The sequence below is a fragment of the Hemitrygon akajei genome, chromosome 9, assembly GCF_048418815.1.
Source record: "Hemitrygon akajei chromosome 9, sHemAka1.3, whole genome shotgun sequence".
In the NCBI taxonomy this organism is placed as follows: Eukaryota; Metazoa; Chordata; class Chondrichthyes; order Myliobatiformes; family Dasyatidae; genus Hemitrygon; species Hemitrygon akajei.
The window spans coordinates 68459807-68478506 of NC_133132.1; the positions used below are offsets into that span (position 1 = coordinate 68459807).

At 39.8% G+C, this 18700-nt stretch overlaps 1 protein-coding gene across 6 annotated transcripts in view; it reads left to right on the forward strand.

Annotated features, from left to right (window-relative positions):
* enah (ENAH actin regulator) overlaps positions 1-18700 on the forward strand; it is a 311956-nt gene that overhangs the window by 238565 nt on the left and 54691 nt on the right. For all 6 annotated transcript variants that reach the window (XM_073056228.1, XM_073056227.1, XM_073056229.1 and 3 more), the window contains one exon: positions 12609-12871. In XM_073056228.1, the coding sequence (XP_072912329.1) occupies positions 12609-12871 (263 nt within the window). The remainder of the gene's footprint in view (positions 1-12608; positions 12872-18700) is intronic.

Consider the following 18700-nt stretch of genomic DNA (forward strand, 5'->3'; position numbering starts at 1 on the left):
ATTATGTTGCAGTTGTTTAAATCATTGATGGAGTACTATGTTCAGTTTTGGTCACTGTTGTGGGAGAGGCATGTTTAAATTGGAAAGGGTGCAGAAAAGATTTAGGAGCATGTTGCTGGAACGAGTGGGCCTGAGTTATAGAGAGAAGTTGACCAGGCTTAGGCCCTTGTACTTTGGAGGGTAGGAGAATGAAGGGAAACCTTAGAGACATGTTTAAAATTATGAGATGCATTGATAAGGTGGACAGTATCAATCTTTTCCCCAGGGTAGGGGAGTTCAAAACTAGGGACATAGGTTTAGTGTAAGACAATAGACAATAGGTGCAGGAGTAGGCCATTCAGGGAAAGATTTTAAGTGGGGAAAGATTTTAAAAGAGACCTGAGGGTTCAACATTTTCAAGAAAAGGATTATAAATATATAAATAAGCTGCAAGAGCAAGTGGTTCAGGCATGTACAGTTGCATCATTTAAGAAGCACTGGTTTGGTACATGGAGGCGAGGGGCCTGGAGAAATATCAGCTGAATGCAGGAAATTTGAACTAGCTAGGTGGACAAAGTAGTTGGCATGGATTCATTTGGGCCAAAGGGCTGTATTGCTCTAAAATGTTTTTTTTTTAAACATAGAAAATGCAGTAATTACTCACTGCGAGCTTGTAAAAAGAGAAACAGAATTAATGTTTCAGGTTGAAGACCTTCCATTACAACTTTTCCTGATGGATTGTCAGGTCTAACATGTAACTGAGGAAAATTCAGCCATATAATAATTTTGACTCTTGCCTAGACAATGTTTGAGTAGGTAAGGGAATTAAAGATTGGAAATGAATGATGGGCAGAAAAGTGGGGCTAATTGTTAATTTGCAAAATAAATTGACAGTGAAGTTTGGACAGTTATGTTCCATTTCTTTCTATTTGTTGTGTTCACTTATAATGTCAATACCTGTTGTCTACAAAGACAAGCATTTATTGCTAATATCTTGTAAAGAAGAGAACATTGGGTTTAGAGTGTTCAATTTTATAAGTAAAATTATACTGAATTGAAAATTGTTTGATTAAAGTACACAGCCACAGGCCATTGTATAGAGAGAGAAGTCTTGATCAATTTTAATAAGCTTGATATTTCCTGGGGCGTAGGTGGCTGACAGTGGCTTGGCAGGGTCTTCTGCCCTGGGCCAGTTTTTCAAGTTGTTCCATGGTGTAGCCCATCTTCAAAGGTCCTTCCTCTCCCAGGGATGAGGTCTTTGGAGCTTTTGTTTGCATTTCTGTAGCTCTGGGTTTTTACAGTATTAAGTTGCTAGTCCACATGTCTCACCCTCCTCCTTTCACAGCAGGTCTTGGAGCTCCATGGTGGAATATACACAATAGTTTGATGTAGCCGTTCTCACTTAGAGGCTATTTGACAAGCTCACTTCTGTGATTTTTTTTTCGACCAATTGAGTAAGGGTTATTTCTTGTTTGGCTTGAAGAGCAGAGTCTAGAATCATAGAATTGTACAGCACCAAAATGGGTCCTTTCGGTTCACCTGGATCATACTGATTGTGATGCCTGTCTACACTAATCCAGTTTGCCCATATTAAGCCCATATTGTTCCTCGCCTTTCTAATTCAAGTACCTGTCCAAACATCTTTTAAATGTAAATATCTGCTTCCACCACCTCTGGAAGATATCCACCACCCTCTGGTTTTAAAAGAATGCCTCTCAGATCTCCTTCAAATTTCTCCCCTTTCAACTCAAACCTGTGCCCTCTCATTCTGGACTCCCCTGCCATTGGGCAATGCTAAACCTCCTCCCTTACCTCCATTCAGGGCCCCAAACAGTCTTTCTAGGTGAGGCAACATTTCACTTGTGAATCTGTTGGGTCGTCGATTGTACCTAGTGCTCCTGATGCGGCCTCCTCTACATTGGTGAAACCTGACGTAGCTTTTTCGAGCACCTCACCTCCACTCCATCTGCCAAAAGCAGAATTTCCTATTGACCAGCCATTTTAATTCCTATCCCCATTTCCGTTCCAACATGTCAGTTCATAGCCTCTTCTTTTGCCACGATGAGGCCACTCTCAGGGTGGAGGAGCAACATCTCATATACCGTCTGGGTAGCCTCCAACCTGATGACATGTACATAGGTATTTTTCCCCTCCCCCATCCCCTTTTCATCTTCTTCCATTCCCCACTCTGGCCTCGTACCTCTTCTCACTTGTCTATTCTCTTCCCCTGGTGGCCTTCCTTCCCTTTCTCCCAAGGTCCTCTGTCCTCTCCTATCAGATTTCTTTCTTTGCCAGCCCTTTACCTTTCCCACCCACCTGGCTTCACCTATCATCATCTAGCTAATCCTCCTTCCCCTCCCCCATTTTTTATGCTGGTGTCTTCCCTTGTTCCTTTCCATTTCTGAAGAAGGGTCTCAGCCTGTAAAGTTGACTTTTTATTCATTTCCATAAATGCTGCCTGACCGACTGAGTTCATCCAGCATTTTCTGTGTATTGTTATGATTATTTATGCCCTCATAATTTTATATTCCTTCATAAGGTCACCCCTCAGTTTTCTATGTTCCAGTGAGAGTAAAGCCTGTTTTGCTATTATCTCCTTTTTAACTAGAATCCTTCATTCCTGGCAGCATCCTGATGAATCTCTTGCTCCTTCAGAGAACCCTCTTGAATCTATTTAATGAATTCCCCATCTAAGCTCCACACACAGACAATATTAAGAATATTATTATTCCCCCTCCCCCCCACTACTGCAACTCTGTGATTTGCTTAAATGCCTGTTGTTCTAATTCCTTCTTTCTATTGGGAGTCATGTGGAATAAACTCATCCTTCCTTATTCCCAAATTTTATCCACATAGCCTCATTGGACGATCCCACTATGATATTCACACCTAATACTGTTCTATTTCTCTCTGATCACCATTCCATTCTTCACCCTCTCCCCCTCTGGCATGTTTAATGTTCCATTGTTTTCCTTGTGTAATGGTGAACATTTTGCAAGTGCCTTCAGTTCGCTTATGTCCTTGATGGAAGCTTGCTGTGTGTATCAGGTCCGCTTTGGATAAGCTTCAAACCCAGAGTACTGTTGTTGCCTATTGTGGAAAAGCAAGTTGCTGCTCTAATGAATAAAATATACTCATTGTACACCATGTTTTATTCATTATGCTTTAGTAAAATGTTTCACTGTTGTCTGCTCCAAATGGTCAGTTTGATTTGTTTAGAATGCATCTTTAGATATTTTAGGCAGTGCTCCAGAAGAGAAGGAATACTATTGTAGGACCCTTTTGAAAACCTCTCACTAATGACTCCCTTTAGCCAGTTATTATGCAGCATTCTGAGTTTTTGACAATTATAGCAATCTAGCTGCAGGAAAAGGAACATTCTGTGATGAGTCTATAATTAGATCCCATTGCTGACTCACTGCAAATTTAACACTTGCCAAAAGTTCACCTGTTGCCATGCCAATGATTAGAGACCATGTTTTCAGCTTTAATAATTAAATTTTAAAATTATGCTTATTAGTTTGAAAAAATGTAGTATGTTTTCATATAAAAAAGTAGAAGATGCAGGAAATACCCATCATGCTGGTCAGGCTGCATCTTTTGGAAGATAGAGGTAAAACTTCTGCTTGGAGACCTTTCATCAGAATTTAAATTAAGACAAAAGGAGTTTGTAAAGCTGCAGAGAGGAGGACATTTTTGTTTGCAGCTCCACATTCTTTTGTCTGTGTTCTCATTCACTCACTGACCAGATAACCTTGTTTACAGGTTATCCCCATGTCACCTTGGTTTTATCTTTATCAGACATACAGTCCTCCCCCCTCCCTTTACAACTTCTTTTGTCTACTTTTCAGTTCTGATGAAGGGTTTTCGGCCTGAAACAATTTTCTCTCCCTGTAGATTCAGTCATATCTGCTGAATACTTCCAGCATTTTCTGTTTTTGGTTCAAATTTCCAACATCTGCTTTATTTTTATTTTCAGGTGTTTTCACATGTCAATAATGTGTCATCAGCAAATGACTAAGTGAAAAATAAAGCGAAACGCTGTACAGTGTTATAGTGTACTACAACACAAACAGGCTCTTCAGCCCATCTAGTCTGTGCTGACCTGTTCTTTGGTCCCATCTACCTGCACCAGACAATAATCTCTCCAAACCCCTCTCATCCATGTACTTATTCAAACTTCTCTTAAATGTTACAATGAAACCTGCATCTACCATTCTGCTGTCAACTTATTCCACACTCGCATCACACTGAGTGAAGAAGTTTCCCTTAGAATGCCCTTAAATGTTTCGTCTTTCATTTTAAACCTATGAGCTTTAGTTGTAGTTTCACCCATCCTGCGGCAAAAAAAGCCTAAATGCATTGACTCTATACGCTCATAATTTTATGTACTTCTATAAGCTCTCCCCTTATTTGTCTTTGCATCAGTGAGCAAGGTCTAAACCAGGCATGGGCAAACTACGGCCCGGGGGCCATATGCGGCCCGTTAAGCTTTTTAATCCGGCCTGCAGAACTTGATGAAATTATATTAATAAACCTTGTTAACGTTTTTTCCCCGCAATTCTAGCGTTTTCCCAATAGATGACGCACTCTATATACATTGACCTTTGTTGAGGTGCAGCGTATTATTCCACATTTGGGCTTTACTCTTTGACCTCTCACCCCTTCTGTAAAGATGAGTGGAGCTAAGAAAAGAAAAGTGGATAGAGAATGTCGGGTGTTTAATAAGGAGTGGACAACTAAATATCTTTTTACCGAACACCGATCAACTGCTGTATGCCTGATATGCCAAGAGACTGTGGCGGTTTTTAAAGAATATAATATCAGCCGTCACTTTGCCACAAAACATGCCAACTATTCTAGCAACCAGTCAACGAAAGAACGGGAAGCTAATGCTCAGAGGTTGGCAGCTAATTTACAGGCTCAACAAAATTTTTTCACCGTCAAACTGCCATTCATGAGTCAAGTACCAAGGCGAGTTTTATGCTGTCATTCAAATTAGCAAAGGCCAGCAAGCCTCTGTCTGAAGGCGAGTTTTTAAAAGAATGTATGGTGGAGACAGCAGGTGTATTGTGTCCGGAGAGCAAAGACAAATTTGAAAAAATCAGTTTATCACGCAGGACAGTGACTCACCGTGTGGAACTGATAGATGAAGATATAACCAGCGACTTAAATAAAAAGGCAGAGTCGTTCACATTATATTCATTAGCACTGGATGAAAGCAACGATGTAAAAGACACTGCTCAGCTCCTCATTTTTATCCGAGGAATTAACAATACTTTTGAAATAACGGAGGAGTTTTTGACAATGGAGTCTCTGAAAGGAAAAACACGGGGAGAGGACTTGTATGACCGGGTGTCTGCTGTCATCGAAAATATGAAGCTCCCTTGGAGTAAACTTATCAACGTCACCACAGATGGATCTCCTAATTTGACAGGGAAAAATGTCGGCCTGCTGAGGAGAATACAGAATAAAGTGAAAGATGAAAATCCTGACCAGGATGTTATTTTCCTTCACTGCATCATCCACCAGGAATCTCTATGTAAATCGGTATTACAGCTGAATCATGTTGTGAATCCTGTCGTAAAACTTGTCAACTTTATACGTGCAAGGGGACTTCAGCACCGTCAGTTCATCACGTTCTTGGAGGAAACTGATGCGGATCACCAGGACCTACTTTATCACTCCCGTGTCCGCTGGTTAAGTTTGGGCAAAGTGTTTCAACGAGTATGGGAGCTCAAAGAGGAGATCGGTGCATTTTTGGAGTTACTGCGGAAGGCCGGCGAATTTCCTGAGCTGAGCAACAAGAGCTGGCTTTGTGACTTTGCGTTTGCTGTGGATATATTTTCACACATGAATGAACTGAACGTGAAGCTACAGGGGAAGGATCAGTTTGTGCATGACATGTACACAAACGTGAAAGCCTTTAAATCCAAGCTGGCTTTTTTCTCCAGGCAAATTTTGAATAAGTTATTCACTCATTTTCCCACACTAGCCACGCTGGAAGAGGCCGGCGCAAATGTGAAAAAATACAGCGAGTCACTGGATGCGCTGCACAGAGAATTCTGCCGTCACTTTTCTGATTTTGAAAAAATTGACAAGTCACTTCAGTTGGTGGCCTGTCCCCTGTCACAAGATCCTGAAACAGCACCAGAGGAGCTACAGCTGGAGCTGATCGACCTTCAGTCTGACCCCATCTTAAAAGAGAAGTTCAACTCTCTTAAACTGAATGACTTTTATGCTTCACTTGGTAAAGAGGTGTTTCCAAACCTCCGGAGGACGGCACAGAAGATGCTGGCGTTGTTCGGCTCGACCTATTTGTGTGAACAGGCGTTCAGCGTCATGAACATCAACAAAGCCAGCCACAGATCCAAGTTAACTGACCAACACCTCAGATCCATCCTGAGAATCGCCACAACAAAACTAAATCCAGACTTTGATGCGCTGGCTAAAAAGGGAGACCAACAACACTGTTCCCACTGAAATTAAAAATAAGTTTCTTCGTTGTGTTATGTAAAAAATGCATTTGAAAATATTTTTTTCAATAAGCCTTACATGTTACATGTCATTTCTGTTAAGTGATGGACATGAGTAGTGCACAGGTGCACGTACGTTCTCAAAATAAAAAATGCGCTCCGGATCAAATAACGCGCTCCGCATACTGGCGCGCTGTCACTGTTCTGTCAGTGACACTGGTCGTTGTTGAGTTTTGGCACAGGGGACAATTGAATAAGAAGGAGCAGGACAAGTAGACCTGCATCTCCTACCGTTTTTGAAATAAAGACAGTCAGGAGGAGAGTGATGATGATAATATCTTGAAGGATAACAGAATTTTCAGTGCTTTAAAATAATAACTGTTACTATTAAAAAAGCTGTATTTTATTCATTTAATTTTCAGTGTTTTAAAAGTCATTTCAATAAATAGCTACCGTAAATACCATGGGACTTCAAAGACAGATATTTTGTTGTAATGCATTTGTTCATTTTCAATTGAAATTAAAGCACATGTTTTCTACATATCCCATGATATTTTATTTTCTCTTATGAGGTGTATTACCAAAACACTCCGTCCATCTGCTCCTGGTCCGGCCCCCCTGTCAAATTTTAGAACCCTTTGTGGCCCACAAGTCAAAAAGTTTGCCCACCCCTGGTCTAAACCTATTTAACCTTTTCCTATAACTCAGGTCTTTAATTCTTGGCAACACCTTTGTAATTTTTTGTGCACTCTTTCAGTTTTAAGTAAGTGACCAGAACTGCATACGACATTCCAGATTCAGCCTCACCAGCGTCTTGTACAACTTTACCAGAACATCACAACTCCTCAACTCAGTGTCTGATTTATGAAGGCCAGTGTACCAAAAGCTCTTTTTATGGCCTTATCTACCTGTGATGACAATTCAAGGAATTCTCTGTACTACCAGATCCATTTGTTCTATGGCAAACCACAGAGGCCTACCCATTCACTGACTAAGTCTTGCCCTAGTTTGACCTCCCAGAATACAACACTTAAAATTAAATTCCATCTACCATTTTTCAGGCCATTTCCATAACTGGATAAGCTCACACTGCAAGCTGTGATAGCTTTCCTTGCTGTCCACTATGCCCCCAATATTGTTGCTATCCTCAAATTTGCCGATCCACTTTACCACCTGATTATCTAAATCATTAATATAGATGATAAACAACAACAGACCCAACACCGTTACCTGCAGCACACTGCTAGGCACAGGCATCCAATCAGAGAGGCTACCATTCTATAGCTTCTTCCACTAAGCCAGTGTTGGATCCAGTTGAATATTTCATCCCGAATGCCAAGCAACTTAACGTTCACAACTAGCCTCCCAAGCAGGACTTTATAAAGGAATGTTGGAAATATTAAACAGGCCAAAGAACATTGTGTGCATAAATGACCTCTCATCAGAACTGAATCTCGAGGTAATATATGGTAAAATGCAGGAGCTTTGTTAATAATGTTTCAACTTTAAGCGGATTTGATACTGCTGCTTTATATTTGACAAGCAACCAGCTGCTTTGAACAGTTTAGAGCTGTCTATCAATAAATTTAACAAGGATCGCCTCTGGTGTGGATTTGCTCTGTTCTGCTTTTGGTGTGTACCTGATGAATTGTTTTAAAGCATCTCTGAATCCACTGCACAATGTAGAAGTACAGTCAACCTGCTTTAGACTGCAGGTATACCTGTGATGAAGCGAGTTGTGCTGTGATGAGAGATGCTTTCTGCCTGTGGTTTGTAGTATCTCCTTGTGGTATTGCAGTATATATTATAGAATGAAAGCAGCTGAATGTGGTTGTTGTTTGGGAAGTTTGAGTGACTGTATCTGTTTTGTACCGGTTTCATGCAAGGAGTCTTTGTAGCCAAGTGTACATTTTCTTCCCTGGCTTTTATTTATCATATTATTGTTTTGCTAGTTTTATGAGCTCCCTCATTTACAGTCATATACATGGAAATGGCTCTTTGACCTAATGCTTCCATACTGATGCAGTGGATCAAATCTTGGACCAAAGCTGATGGAACTCAAACTTAGTTCGTAAATAAGTTTGAAGTGAACAATTACTGACTGGCAACTGATTTCACTATTTTGTAAATATGTGTTGGCTGATGGTGAAGTCACTTGCTGTGTGAATTTATCTTGGTATTTGTGACTAAACATTTTTCTATGTGCAACATGGAACATTTCAACTCAAGTCCCAGCTGGTTGTAACTTGATGAAATGGCGAAGCAGACTCGATGGGCTGAATCGCCTAATTCAGCTCCTTTGTCTTGTGGTCTTATGAGCCATTGCTATATCAATGATGCACCAGTATATTAGCTTCTGTGTTAGTATTTATTGCCATTTCGTGATGCTGCGTGAGGTAATTCGAGATTAGTAAGTATTCGCTGTTGTGAGGGTGAGGACCACAGGAGCTGAACTGATCAACCACTGACCACTCCTAAGTGAAGCTTGTTCCCCAGCCTTGTTCTTAGCTTTGAGCTGAGGTCTGCTAAGGGGAAAAAAATCTTTGAGAAGTTGAATTGACCAGCACTATTCAAAACCAGAACTGAATCAGAATGGCTGCAAACAATGTACACACAATCTGTATATTATTGGAATGAGAGAGCTGTGCCAAATGGAGATTCTGAATACATTGTATCATGTTCTCTCTGCAGTTGAATCATTGATGGTGTCAATTGGGAAAGTTATCTCCCTTCTCTGGTCAGTTTGGATCGCTGGTTTGTAATCTTTTAGATGGAGGTGAAGAGAAAGCTTATTTTGAAACCTTTCATTCCTTAATGTTGTTTCTCAGAGGGCTTTGGGTTTTCAGTCACTAAGTTGATTCAACTGAGTGCGGAAAATTCTTGATCTGTGAGGCTATGGGAAGTGGATCTGAAGGAGGAAATAATCCATAGTTTTCTCCTTGTGACCGTGAATTGCACACATTGTTCTGGGAGTAATCGCTTGAGTTCATGGTGATAAGAGTGATGCTGAATTTACGGATTGAGGTTTTGGAAACAAACGAACTCTACAGTGGAGCCTGACTACTTCATGGGTTTCCAGTTTTGAACTGCAGAGTGTTGATTACTTCTACCATTTCTGCTGGGGAAGAATGTAATCAAGGGTGTTTATGGAAGACAGTTGGCTGTTGTGTTTATGGTATGAGTTTGGCTGTTAAGCATTTCCTTGACTATCTGTGGGTCAACCCTTCACTTTTGTCTGGGTCCCATTCTTAGGAGAGGACATCAAAGCATTTAACTGATCTGGCAGCCTTTGGGCAAGAGGGTACAACTTGCCTTCAGTCCACAAATCTGGAGAACAAATTGCATGTTGTTGGTGTAAGACAGGATTTCTTAACTGGGGTTTTGTGGAATCCTAGATTGTGATTTTTAAAAAATCACTTTGAACTTAGTGCAATGCTAGTGCTTGCAGTGGCGGACAGTGACCGAGAAGCCCCGTTAGAGGCCTGTCAGTCCAGTATGCAAGTGTGCAATAGGATTGTGTTCATTTGGTTGACTCCATTCTTAGTTTTTGATGTGAGATAGGGGAGGCCGTTGATAATTGGTGATCACTGTTTTGCATGGAAGGAGGGCAGTAGGCTGTTCAGCATGAAGTGTGTTTTCTGAGCATTGAATGGACTTGCCCAACTTTGGCTGTGATATCAGCCTCTCCCTCCCGAATTACTTCCCCTTGCAATGACTGACTTATGGGAGCAAACAAACTGGAGGGAAATTTTCACACTAAAGGCAGTCCAGTGTGATGATTTTTGAAGAGGAGGTGTGAGATGCAAGAGGAATTGCCTAGGCCTACAGACAATTTTGATAAGGTTAAATTGAAGAACTACAATCTTCTGAGTCATTTCACTGCACTAATGCAACAAAAGACACAAAAAAGTCTGTCTTTACAATGAAAGCTTGTTATCAATGAGTTCTACATGATTGGTGATCCATGTTGTCCTGTTCCATTATGCCAAGTCTGTGGCAAACAACTTACGAATGTAGCAACGGCTCCAGCAAAATTGAAAGACATTTAACTACAAATTACAAAATATGACATGTAAAAGTGCTGGTTATTTTAAACGACTATTGGAATCTCAAAACAGACAGATTAAAGCTCTTGAAAATAAAGTCACAGACAGTAAAAGGGCTTTGGAAGCAAGTTACTTCGTAGCTTTAAGACCAGTTTACTTGAGAATATTTTTTTTTTTAACTGTGTGAAAACCTGGGCAAAGAGAACACCAATCTCCTGCTACATACAGAAATCTGGTGGCTTAGCAGAGGAAGAGTTCTCAACAGGGTGTTTGAGCTGAAAGGTGAATTGCAGTACCTTCAAGAAAATAGTAGGCCAGATTTTTCATCATATGAACCAGTTAAACAACTGTCTGCAAGGTTCTGGAGATAATGTTTGACTTTGAGTAACAAGATTCTTGGATTTAAAAGGAAACTGAATATTTGGAAAAATCATGCTGCAAAGGAAATCCTGAAACATTTCCACTATTACTTGGACTTGAGAGTGGGGAAGGGTATCAGAAAATCTCAAGTCTTATTGATGTTATGCCGTTGGCCCCCTCCTTTGTGAAAATCGCAAGAACTCTAGTTAAGTGGGGTCAACTGACCCAAGAGAGAGAGACGTGCTAAAGACCACGTTCTCCCAAGAAGCAGAATAAAAGTGACTTTGACTATTGTCTCATGGAGACCACCTGAAAAGCCCTCGGGCAAAGTGGGCTGGTTGAGAGAGAGATCGCATTACCTGCAACTTGATTGACACCTGCGATCCCGTGAAGAAGTATAAAGGCGGGTCTGAGGGGAGGACCCTCAGATGCACCAAGGAAACACACGAAGGAGAAACGCTAGAAATCCTGCGACAGCGTTTTAATAGCTACAGCCGGTGGTGGGGTTCGTGTGCGTCCTTCCCTTGCCTGGGATTGGCGACTTCACCACGGAAGACGGCCTAGCTACAGGGGAAGCCACAGATGAGAGTCCATTCCCCCAACGAGACTTCCGACTACCTCCTACAGGTTGGAAAACCTGTCGGGTAAATGCTTCATGTTCTCTGTCTTTCTAACTAAAAGTGCACCAACGCGACACTTCCGCCGGCAACTAAGTGAAACGGCCGTGATCTAAAAGACTTTTAGATATCCAGTGAACGATATAAAATCTACATTACCCCTAGACGACGATCGAGCTTGTGTTTTGAATGATTATTATTACACCGGTGTTTTAGATTGAGTTTTGATGATCTGAATGTTTTGTATTAACCATACGTTTGTGCCCTTGTTGAATAAAACGGTTGAAAATAGTAGCATCCGACTCAGCTGATCCATCTATCTTTGCTGGTAAGTTACCTGGTTACGGGGTTTTCGTAACATTGAAAAGCACCTGGAAAAACTGCAGAACAAAATTGAACAGTACTTTCCTCCCTTTTAACACAAGTGATAACTGGGTGAGGGAACCTTTCTCTCAATCTTCTGCTCAGCCTGCGAACTTGACTTTGAGAGGAGAGAAGAGAAAAGAATTTTGTGAGCTGCAGTCTGATCATGCACTCAAGATGAGCTTTACTGATCTGTCCCTGGTTAAGTTCTGGATTTCTGTGAGAGCATCCTGCCATTCATAGGAAAGCAATGAAAGTTTTGCTGCAGTTTTCAACTTCTTACATGTGTGAGCAAGCTTTTTCTTGTTTAACAAGCATAGAAATCATTTTATTTCATTTGGTGAAAAATGCATGTGCTTATCTCAAGATTGAGCCAGAATTGAGAAATTTATTATGTTTGCCTTATGGAAGGGAAAGAAAGAGATTAAGTTTAAGAAAGGTAAGCTAAGCTTAACTATCTTTTTACAGAGAAGGTTGGCTGAAAATTCTTTCTCTACTCAAAGGAGCATTGACAATATTTTTGGATTATTATATCTACAACTTACTGATCATGCTAGATGTAATTTTTATGCAGGGGTTCCCTGAGACCTGAAAATTATTTCAAGGATTGCTCCAGGTCAAAAAGGTTAAGAAAGGCTGGTGTAAGGATAAATGAATAAAGTAACCACTAAAAATAAAAACAACCGGTGTTAAAATATGTGTTACTATGTGGCATTTAACTCCATCTTGACAAAACCTTTAGAGTGTATTCCTGTCTTGTGTTCCAGGCAACTACAGGAACAACAACGGCAGAAGGAGCTGGAGAGAGAGCGACTGGAACGTGAGCGACTGGAGAGAGAGCGGCTAGAACAGGAACAGATGGAACGTGAGAAGCAGGAGCGAGAAAAACAGGAACGTATGGAGCGAGAAAGACAGGAACGAGAAAGGCAGGAACAAGAGGATTTAGAGTTGGAACGACAAAGGGAACGACAAGAGCAGCTTGAGAGAGAGCAGCTTGAGTGGGAGATGGAGCGTCGGATGTCGTCTGCGGGTAAGTGTGAATAGAGAGTAATCTAAGATCTGTAGGTTACATCAAAGTGATCAAGTTTAAAGCTACAGTATCCCTTCATTGTGCTCCTCAGCATGTTTTATTTACTGGCCTGTTCAGATTTTGAGTCAGACTTTTCAAAACAAGAGCATGAAACAATGGCATTAAGGGCAGGCTAATGTGACCAAGTTTGGAACTGAAAGAGTGCACAAATTTAACACTGGACTTGACCCATACAGTGAATGGCAAAGTTGGCTGTTTGTGGCAGCGACAACTTTTCAAAAACTGTTGAGCAACAATCTGTGATTTTCTAGCACTGTGCCCTTTTCAAGAAATTTGTGGAGTGTACGAGCAGGTTAAGCCCTAGTGACGTTCTTCGAACAATGAGACTGATGCATCGTCACTGAGATGTGCACAGTCCAAGCCAAGAAATATAAGTAATGTTAATTATAAAATCATGTATTTAGGCACATGAAGCAGGAAAGAAAAAGATTAGGTCGTAGAAAAAAAAGTGACTTATTTTCCAAATCTCCAACAAATCAATTTCTGAAGGAATGAGTTCTACACATGGAAACTTAACCCCACAGAGTGAAAGAGGCTATTGCTGTTAATTGTGATTTATGCTGTTAAAAATTCATTAGCACCTGAATTCATCAACATCGGATGTGCTAAGAAGTGGTACCAACTTCATAGTCTTATGTAGATGTCAGTATCTGATTTATCACTTTGGTGGTACTATCATGCAGTCACTAGTGATGCTGAGTAATTTTGACACAGCTCTCAGATTTCCATATTTAACATTTGGTCACCAGAAGCTGGTGTTTGATTCTCATGGCAAACATCAATGGCCTTTTCAAATACTTCATGCAAAACACAGCTTTTGTTTCTGCAGCAAGACTGGGTAAATCTGAATTTGAAGCACCTTGTTCTGGACCTGTTATATTCACATAGGTGCAGTTTTGCTCATTTTAAATTCTAGAAACATAGAAAACCTACAGCACAATACAGGCCCTTCGTCCCACAAAGCTGTGCCAAACATGACCTTACCTTAAAAATTACCTAGGGTGACCCACAGTCCTCTATTTTTCTGAGCTCCATGTACCTGTCCAGGACTCTCTAAAAAGACCCTATTGTATCCGCCTCCACCACCGTTGTCAACAGCCCATTCCATTCACTCACCACTCTCTGCATAAAAAACTTACCCCTGACGTCTCCTCTGCACCTACTTCCAAGCTCCTTAAAACTGTGCCCTCTCATGCTAGCCATTTCAGCCCTGGGAAAAACAAAGCCTCTGACTATCCACACGATCAATGCCTCTCATCATCTTGTACACCTCTATCAGGTCACCTCTCATTCTCCATTGCTCCAAGGAAAAAAGGCCGAGTTCACTCAACCTGTTCTCATAAAACATGCTCCCCCAATCCAGACAACATCCTTGTAAATCTCCTCTGCACCCTTTCTAAGGTTTCCACATCCTTCCTATAGTGAGGTGACCAGAACTGAGCACAGTACTCCGTGGGGTCTGATCGGGGTCCTATATAGCTGCAACATTGCCTCTCAGCTCCTAAACACAGTCCCATGATTGATGAAGGCCAATGCACCATATGCATTCTTAACCACAGAGTCAACCTGCGCAGCAGTTCTAAGTGTCCTATGGACTCGGACCCCTAGATCCCCCTGATCCTCCACCTGCCAAGAGTCTTACCATTAATATTATATTCTGCCATCATATTTGACCTACCAAAATGAACCACCTCACACTTATCTGGGTTGAACTCCATCTGCCACTTCTCAGCCTATTTTTGCATCCTATCAATGTCCCGCTGTAACTTCTGACAGCCCTCCACACTATCCACAACACCCCCAACCTTTCTGTCATCAGCAAATTTACTAACCCATCCCTCCCCTTCTTCATCCACGTAATTTATAAAATTCATGAAGAGAAGTGGTCCCAGAACAGATCCCTGAGGCACACCACCAGCCACCATGCAGAATATGACCCATTTACAGCCACTCTTTGCCTTCTGTGTGCAAGCCAAATCTGGATCCACAAAGCAATGTCCCCTTGGATCCCATGTTTCCTTACTTTCTCAATAAGCCTTGCAATGGGGTACCTTGTCAAATACCTTGCTGAAATCCATATACACACTGCATCTACTGCTCTAATGTTTTTAGTCACATCAGGCTCATAAGGCACGGCCTGCCTTTGACAAAGCCATGCTGACTATTTCTAATCATATTATGCTTCTCCAAATGTTCATAAATCCTGCTTCTCAGGATCTTCTCCATCAACTTACCAACCACTGAAGTAAGACTCACTGGTCTATAATTTCCTGGGCTATCTCTACTCCTTTTCTTGAATAATGGAAGAACATCCGCAACCCTCCAATCCTCCAGAACCTCTCTTGTCCCCATTGATGATGCTAAGATCATCGCCAGAGGCTCAGCAATCTCCTCCCTCACCTCCCACAGTAGCCTGGGGTACATCTCGTCCAGTCCCAGTGACTTATCCAACTTGATGCTTTCCAAAAGCTCCAACACATCCTCTTTCTTAATATCTATATCTATCTTTCTTAATATCTGCAGTTCAGTCTACTGCAACTCATCCCTACAATCACCAAGATACTTTTCTGCAGTGAATACTGAAGCAAAGTACTCATTAAGTACCTCTGCTATCTCCTCTGGTTCCACTTCTCCACTGTCGTGGTTGATTTTTTTCCAGAATGGTTTAATTCTCACCTTTACAAAAGTTGTATTGATGTTAAAATTATTAAATTTGGTAGGGCCATTCCTGCTGATCTGGTTTTTCAGTTCTTGTAAGTTGCGGGAGAAACTTGGATGGCAGTACCGCCAAGAGAGATTTTGATAAAACTGTTTAGGTTGTTACCTGTGATAAATTAAATTAACTTCTGTGTCTGACTTCCACCGAATCTTAATACTATACCACATACATTGCGAAGTGTCTATTACGATTGAACATAAGGTAGCCATGGTTTCTGCATCCATAGTTATCTCACATACCTGCCTGTTGATTCAAATCCAATTATGAATATATATTTTCTATTAAGGAGTAGGATTTATGTGAGGAAAAATTGAGAAAGATTTTAATGGAAACATAAAACACCTGAAAATATTAATTTCCAGTTTTGAGATTTGATTCAGATATAGATATATCATTTTTTAAAATTGCTAGTAAACTTACTTTTCTTGAAATCCAATGAGGTAAAAATTAAGCTGCCTTCTTAGGCTTCTGTAAATATTTTTTACTTAATCTAGGATTTTTATTCTGCCACACATACGAGGATATTTTGGAGTCAATAATATCAAAAAAAGATTTAGAAATAAAAATTGGTAATGCATGGAATAAATATAAAAATTTGGATAATACTATCATCTTAATAGCATTAATTTGACCAACCAATGACAAAGATAATGGGGACCACCTGGTAACTAGTTGCTTGATTTGGTCAATTAAAGGTAAAAAATTAACTTTAAATAAATCCTTATGCTTCTTGGTAATTTTAATACCCAAATAAGTAAAATGATCTGTAACAAGTTTAAATGGTAAGTGTTTATAAATTGGAACTTGCATATTTAATGGAAATAATTCACTCTTATTAAAATTCAGTTTGTAACCAGAAAAGCTACTAAACTGAGTAAGCAAGGACAAAATAGCAGGAATAGATCTCTCAGGGTCAGATATGTATAGTAACGAATCATCAAGCCTAAGAAGGAGAGATTTGAGATTTTACTATTGGGCAGTTAATATTTGATATTTAATATTTTGAACACAAGAATCGATTATAGTATCTTGCCCACAATGGGTAAATTTGGAATGTAAATCTGTACAAGACTTCTCATTGTTTTCTATTTTAGGATCTTCGCTTCCTTTTGCTTTATCTAAATTGAATAAACAAATAACCAATCCTATAGTTAAACATATATTACGAATATGGTTTCAATTTTGTAAATTCTTTGGCTTGAATAAGTTTATCTTATCAAGCCCTATTATATCTAACTTTTTTTCGGCCCTCTTTTATGGATCACGCCTTTGTATTATGGAAAACAAAAGGTATAACATGTTATCGTGATCTCTTTTTAGACAATAGTTTTATGTCCTTTGAACAGCTATCTAATAAATATAATTTGCCGAAAACTAATTTTTTTTAGATACTTGCAAGTTAGAAATTTCTTGAATAACATGCTGGTTTTTTCCAAAATTATGTCCAATGGACATTACGGAAATTTTTTTAGCTCTGAATCCTTGCCAGAAGGTTTTAGTAGCAATCATTTATAATATGATCATGAAAATACAGCCAGAAGTATCAGGAAAAATTAAGAAGGAATGGGAAAAAGACCTTCATTGTCTTATACCCACTGAGCAGTGGGAGAAAATTTTACAATTAGTCAGTTCTTCTTCTATTTGTGCTAAACATGCCTTAATACAATTTAAGGTTGTACATAGGGCTCACATGTCCAAGGATAAACTTGCTCAATTTTATTCTTATGTTAATCCAACCTGTGATAGATGTCATTCTGAAGTTGCTTCATTGACCCACATGTTTTGGTCTTGCCCCTGCTTGCAAAATTATTGGAAAGATATTTTCGGTATTATTTCAAAAGTTCTGAATATTAAATTGCAATCGCATCCTATTACTGCAATTTTTGGTTTACCAATGGTGGATAATAGTTGTTTATCCCTCTCAGCTCGGCGGATGATTGCATTTGTTACGTTAATGGCTAGAAGATCTATCTTATTGAATTGGAAAGAAATTAATCCTCCAACCATATTTCAGTGGTTTTCTCAAACTATTTCTTATCTGAGTTTAGAAAAAATTAGAAGTGTTGTTTTTGACCCTTCAATTAAATTTGAAGAAACTTGGAGACCATTTATTCAACATTTTCATATGAGCTAAACTGACTTTTCCTAAACCTTACTTTTATTATCCTTAATTATTTAGATGGAAGTATGGAGTTATTGACGCTGCTGTGTATATTTGACATAATGCAATGGCCCATGTTGGTTAGGTTTTTTTTTGGGAGGGTTTTTTTTTCTTATTTACTCCTTTTTTCATAATCACTATGAGTTTGGGAGGTTATATATGGATTATCATCTATTTGTATTTATACTTTAACCTATTTATGTATTCTCAAACTCTCTGTATCTATGTTTCTTTTCTGTTTGTTTAAAATTAATAAAAAGATATAAAAAGAAAATTAAGCTGCCAATTGAATCCATGGTGTGAGGATTTAGGCTTAGCAGCTGTGAATTGGGCACTAGAGGGGATACTGTGGCTGTGTTAAAATTGACTCTTGATTTTGAGTGCTGATTCATTTTATTGATGAACAGATGATGATTGCCTCTTTGTATTTACGTGTAGCTTGCCTCACAGGACCAGCCATGGGGGTGAATGGTGGGAGGAATTCAGTGCTTGAAATATGAGGAATGTTCAATACTGCAAATAATCACATATGATCATGAGACTCATGGACTGTCCAAATATTTAAAAAAAACAAAAATTCTAAATTCTGGTCAAACAACATTATAAAAGATGGAAACAAGTTCTTCATCCAAATCTTTTCTCTGTCTGACAGTGGTGCTGATCGCAGAGGTCTCATTACCTGCCTTGCACACTCTGATATGTACTGTTTGTAGACTTTAGAAAGGATGCTCGAGCTTTTGCTTCAGCACCACTTTTCTGCCCTTAAGGGTATAGCAATGGTGCTATTAAGTACTGGACAACACTATCCAACCACCAACCACAACCATCATTTACTCTTTACCCAAAGTACACCAGAATCTCTAGGTCCTGGATCAGCCTTGACAGTCAC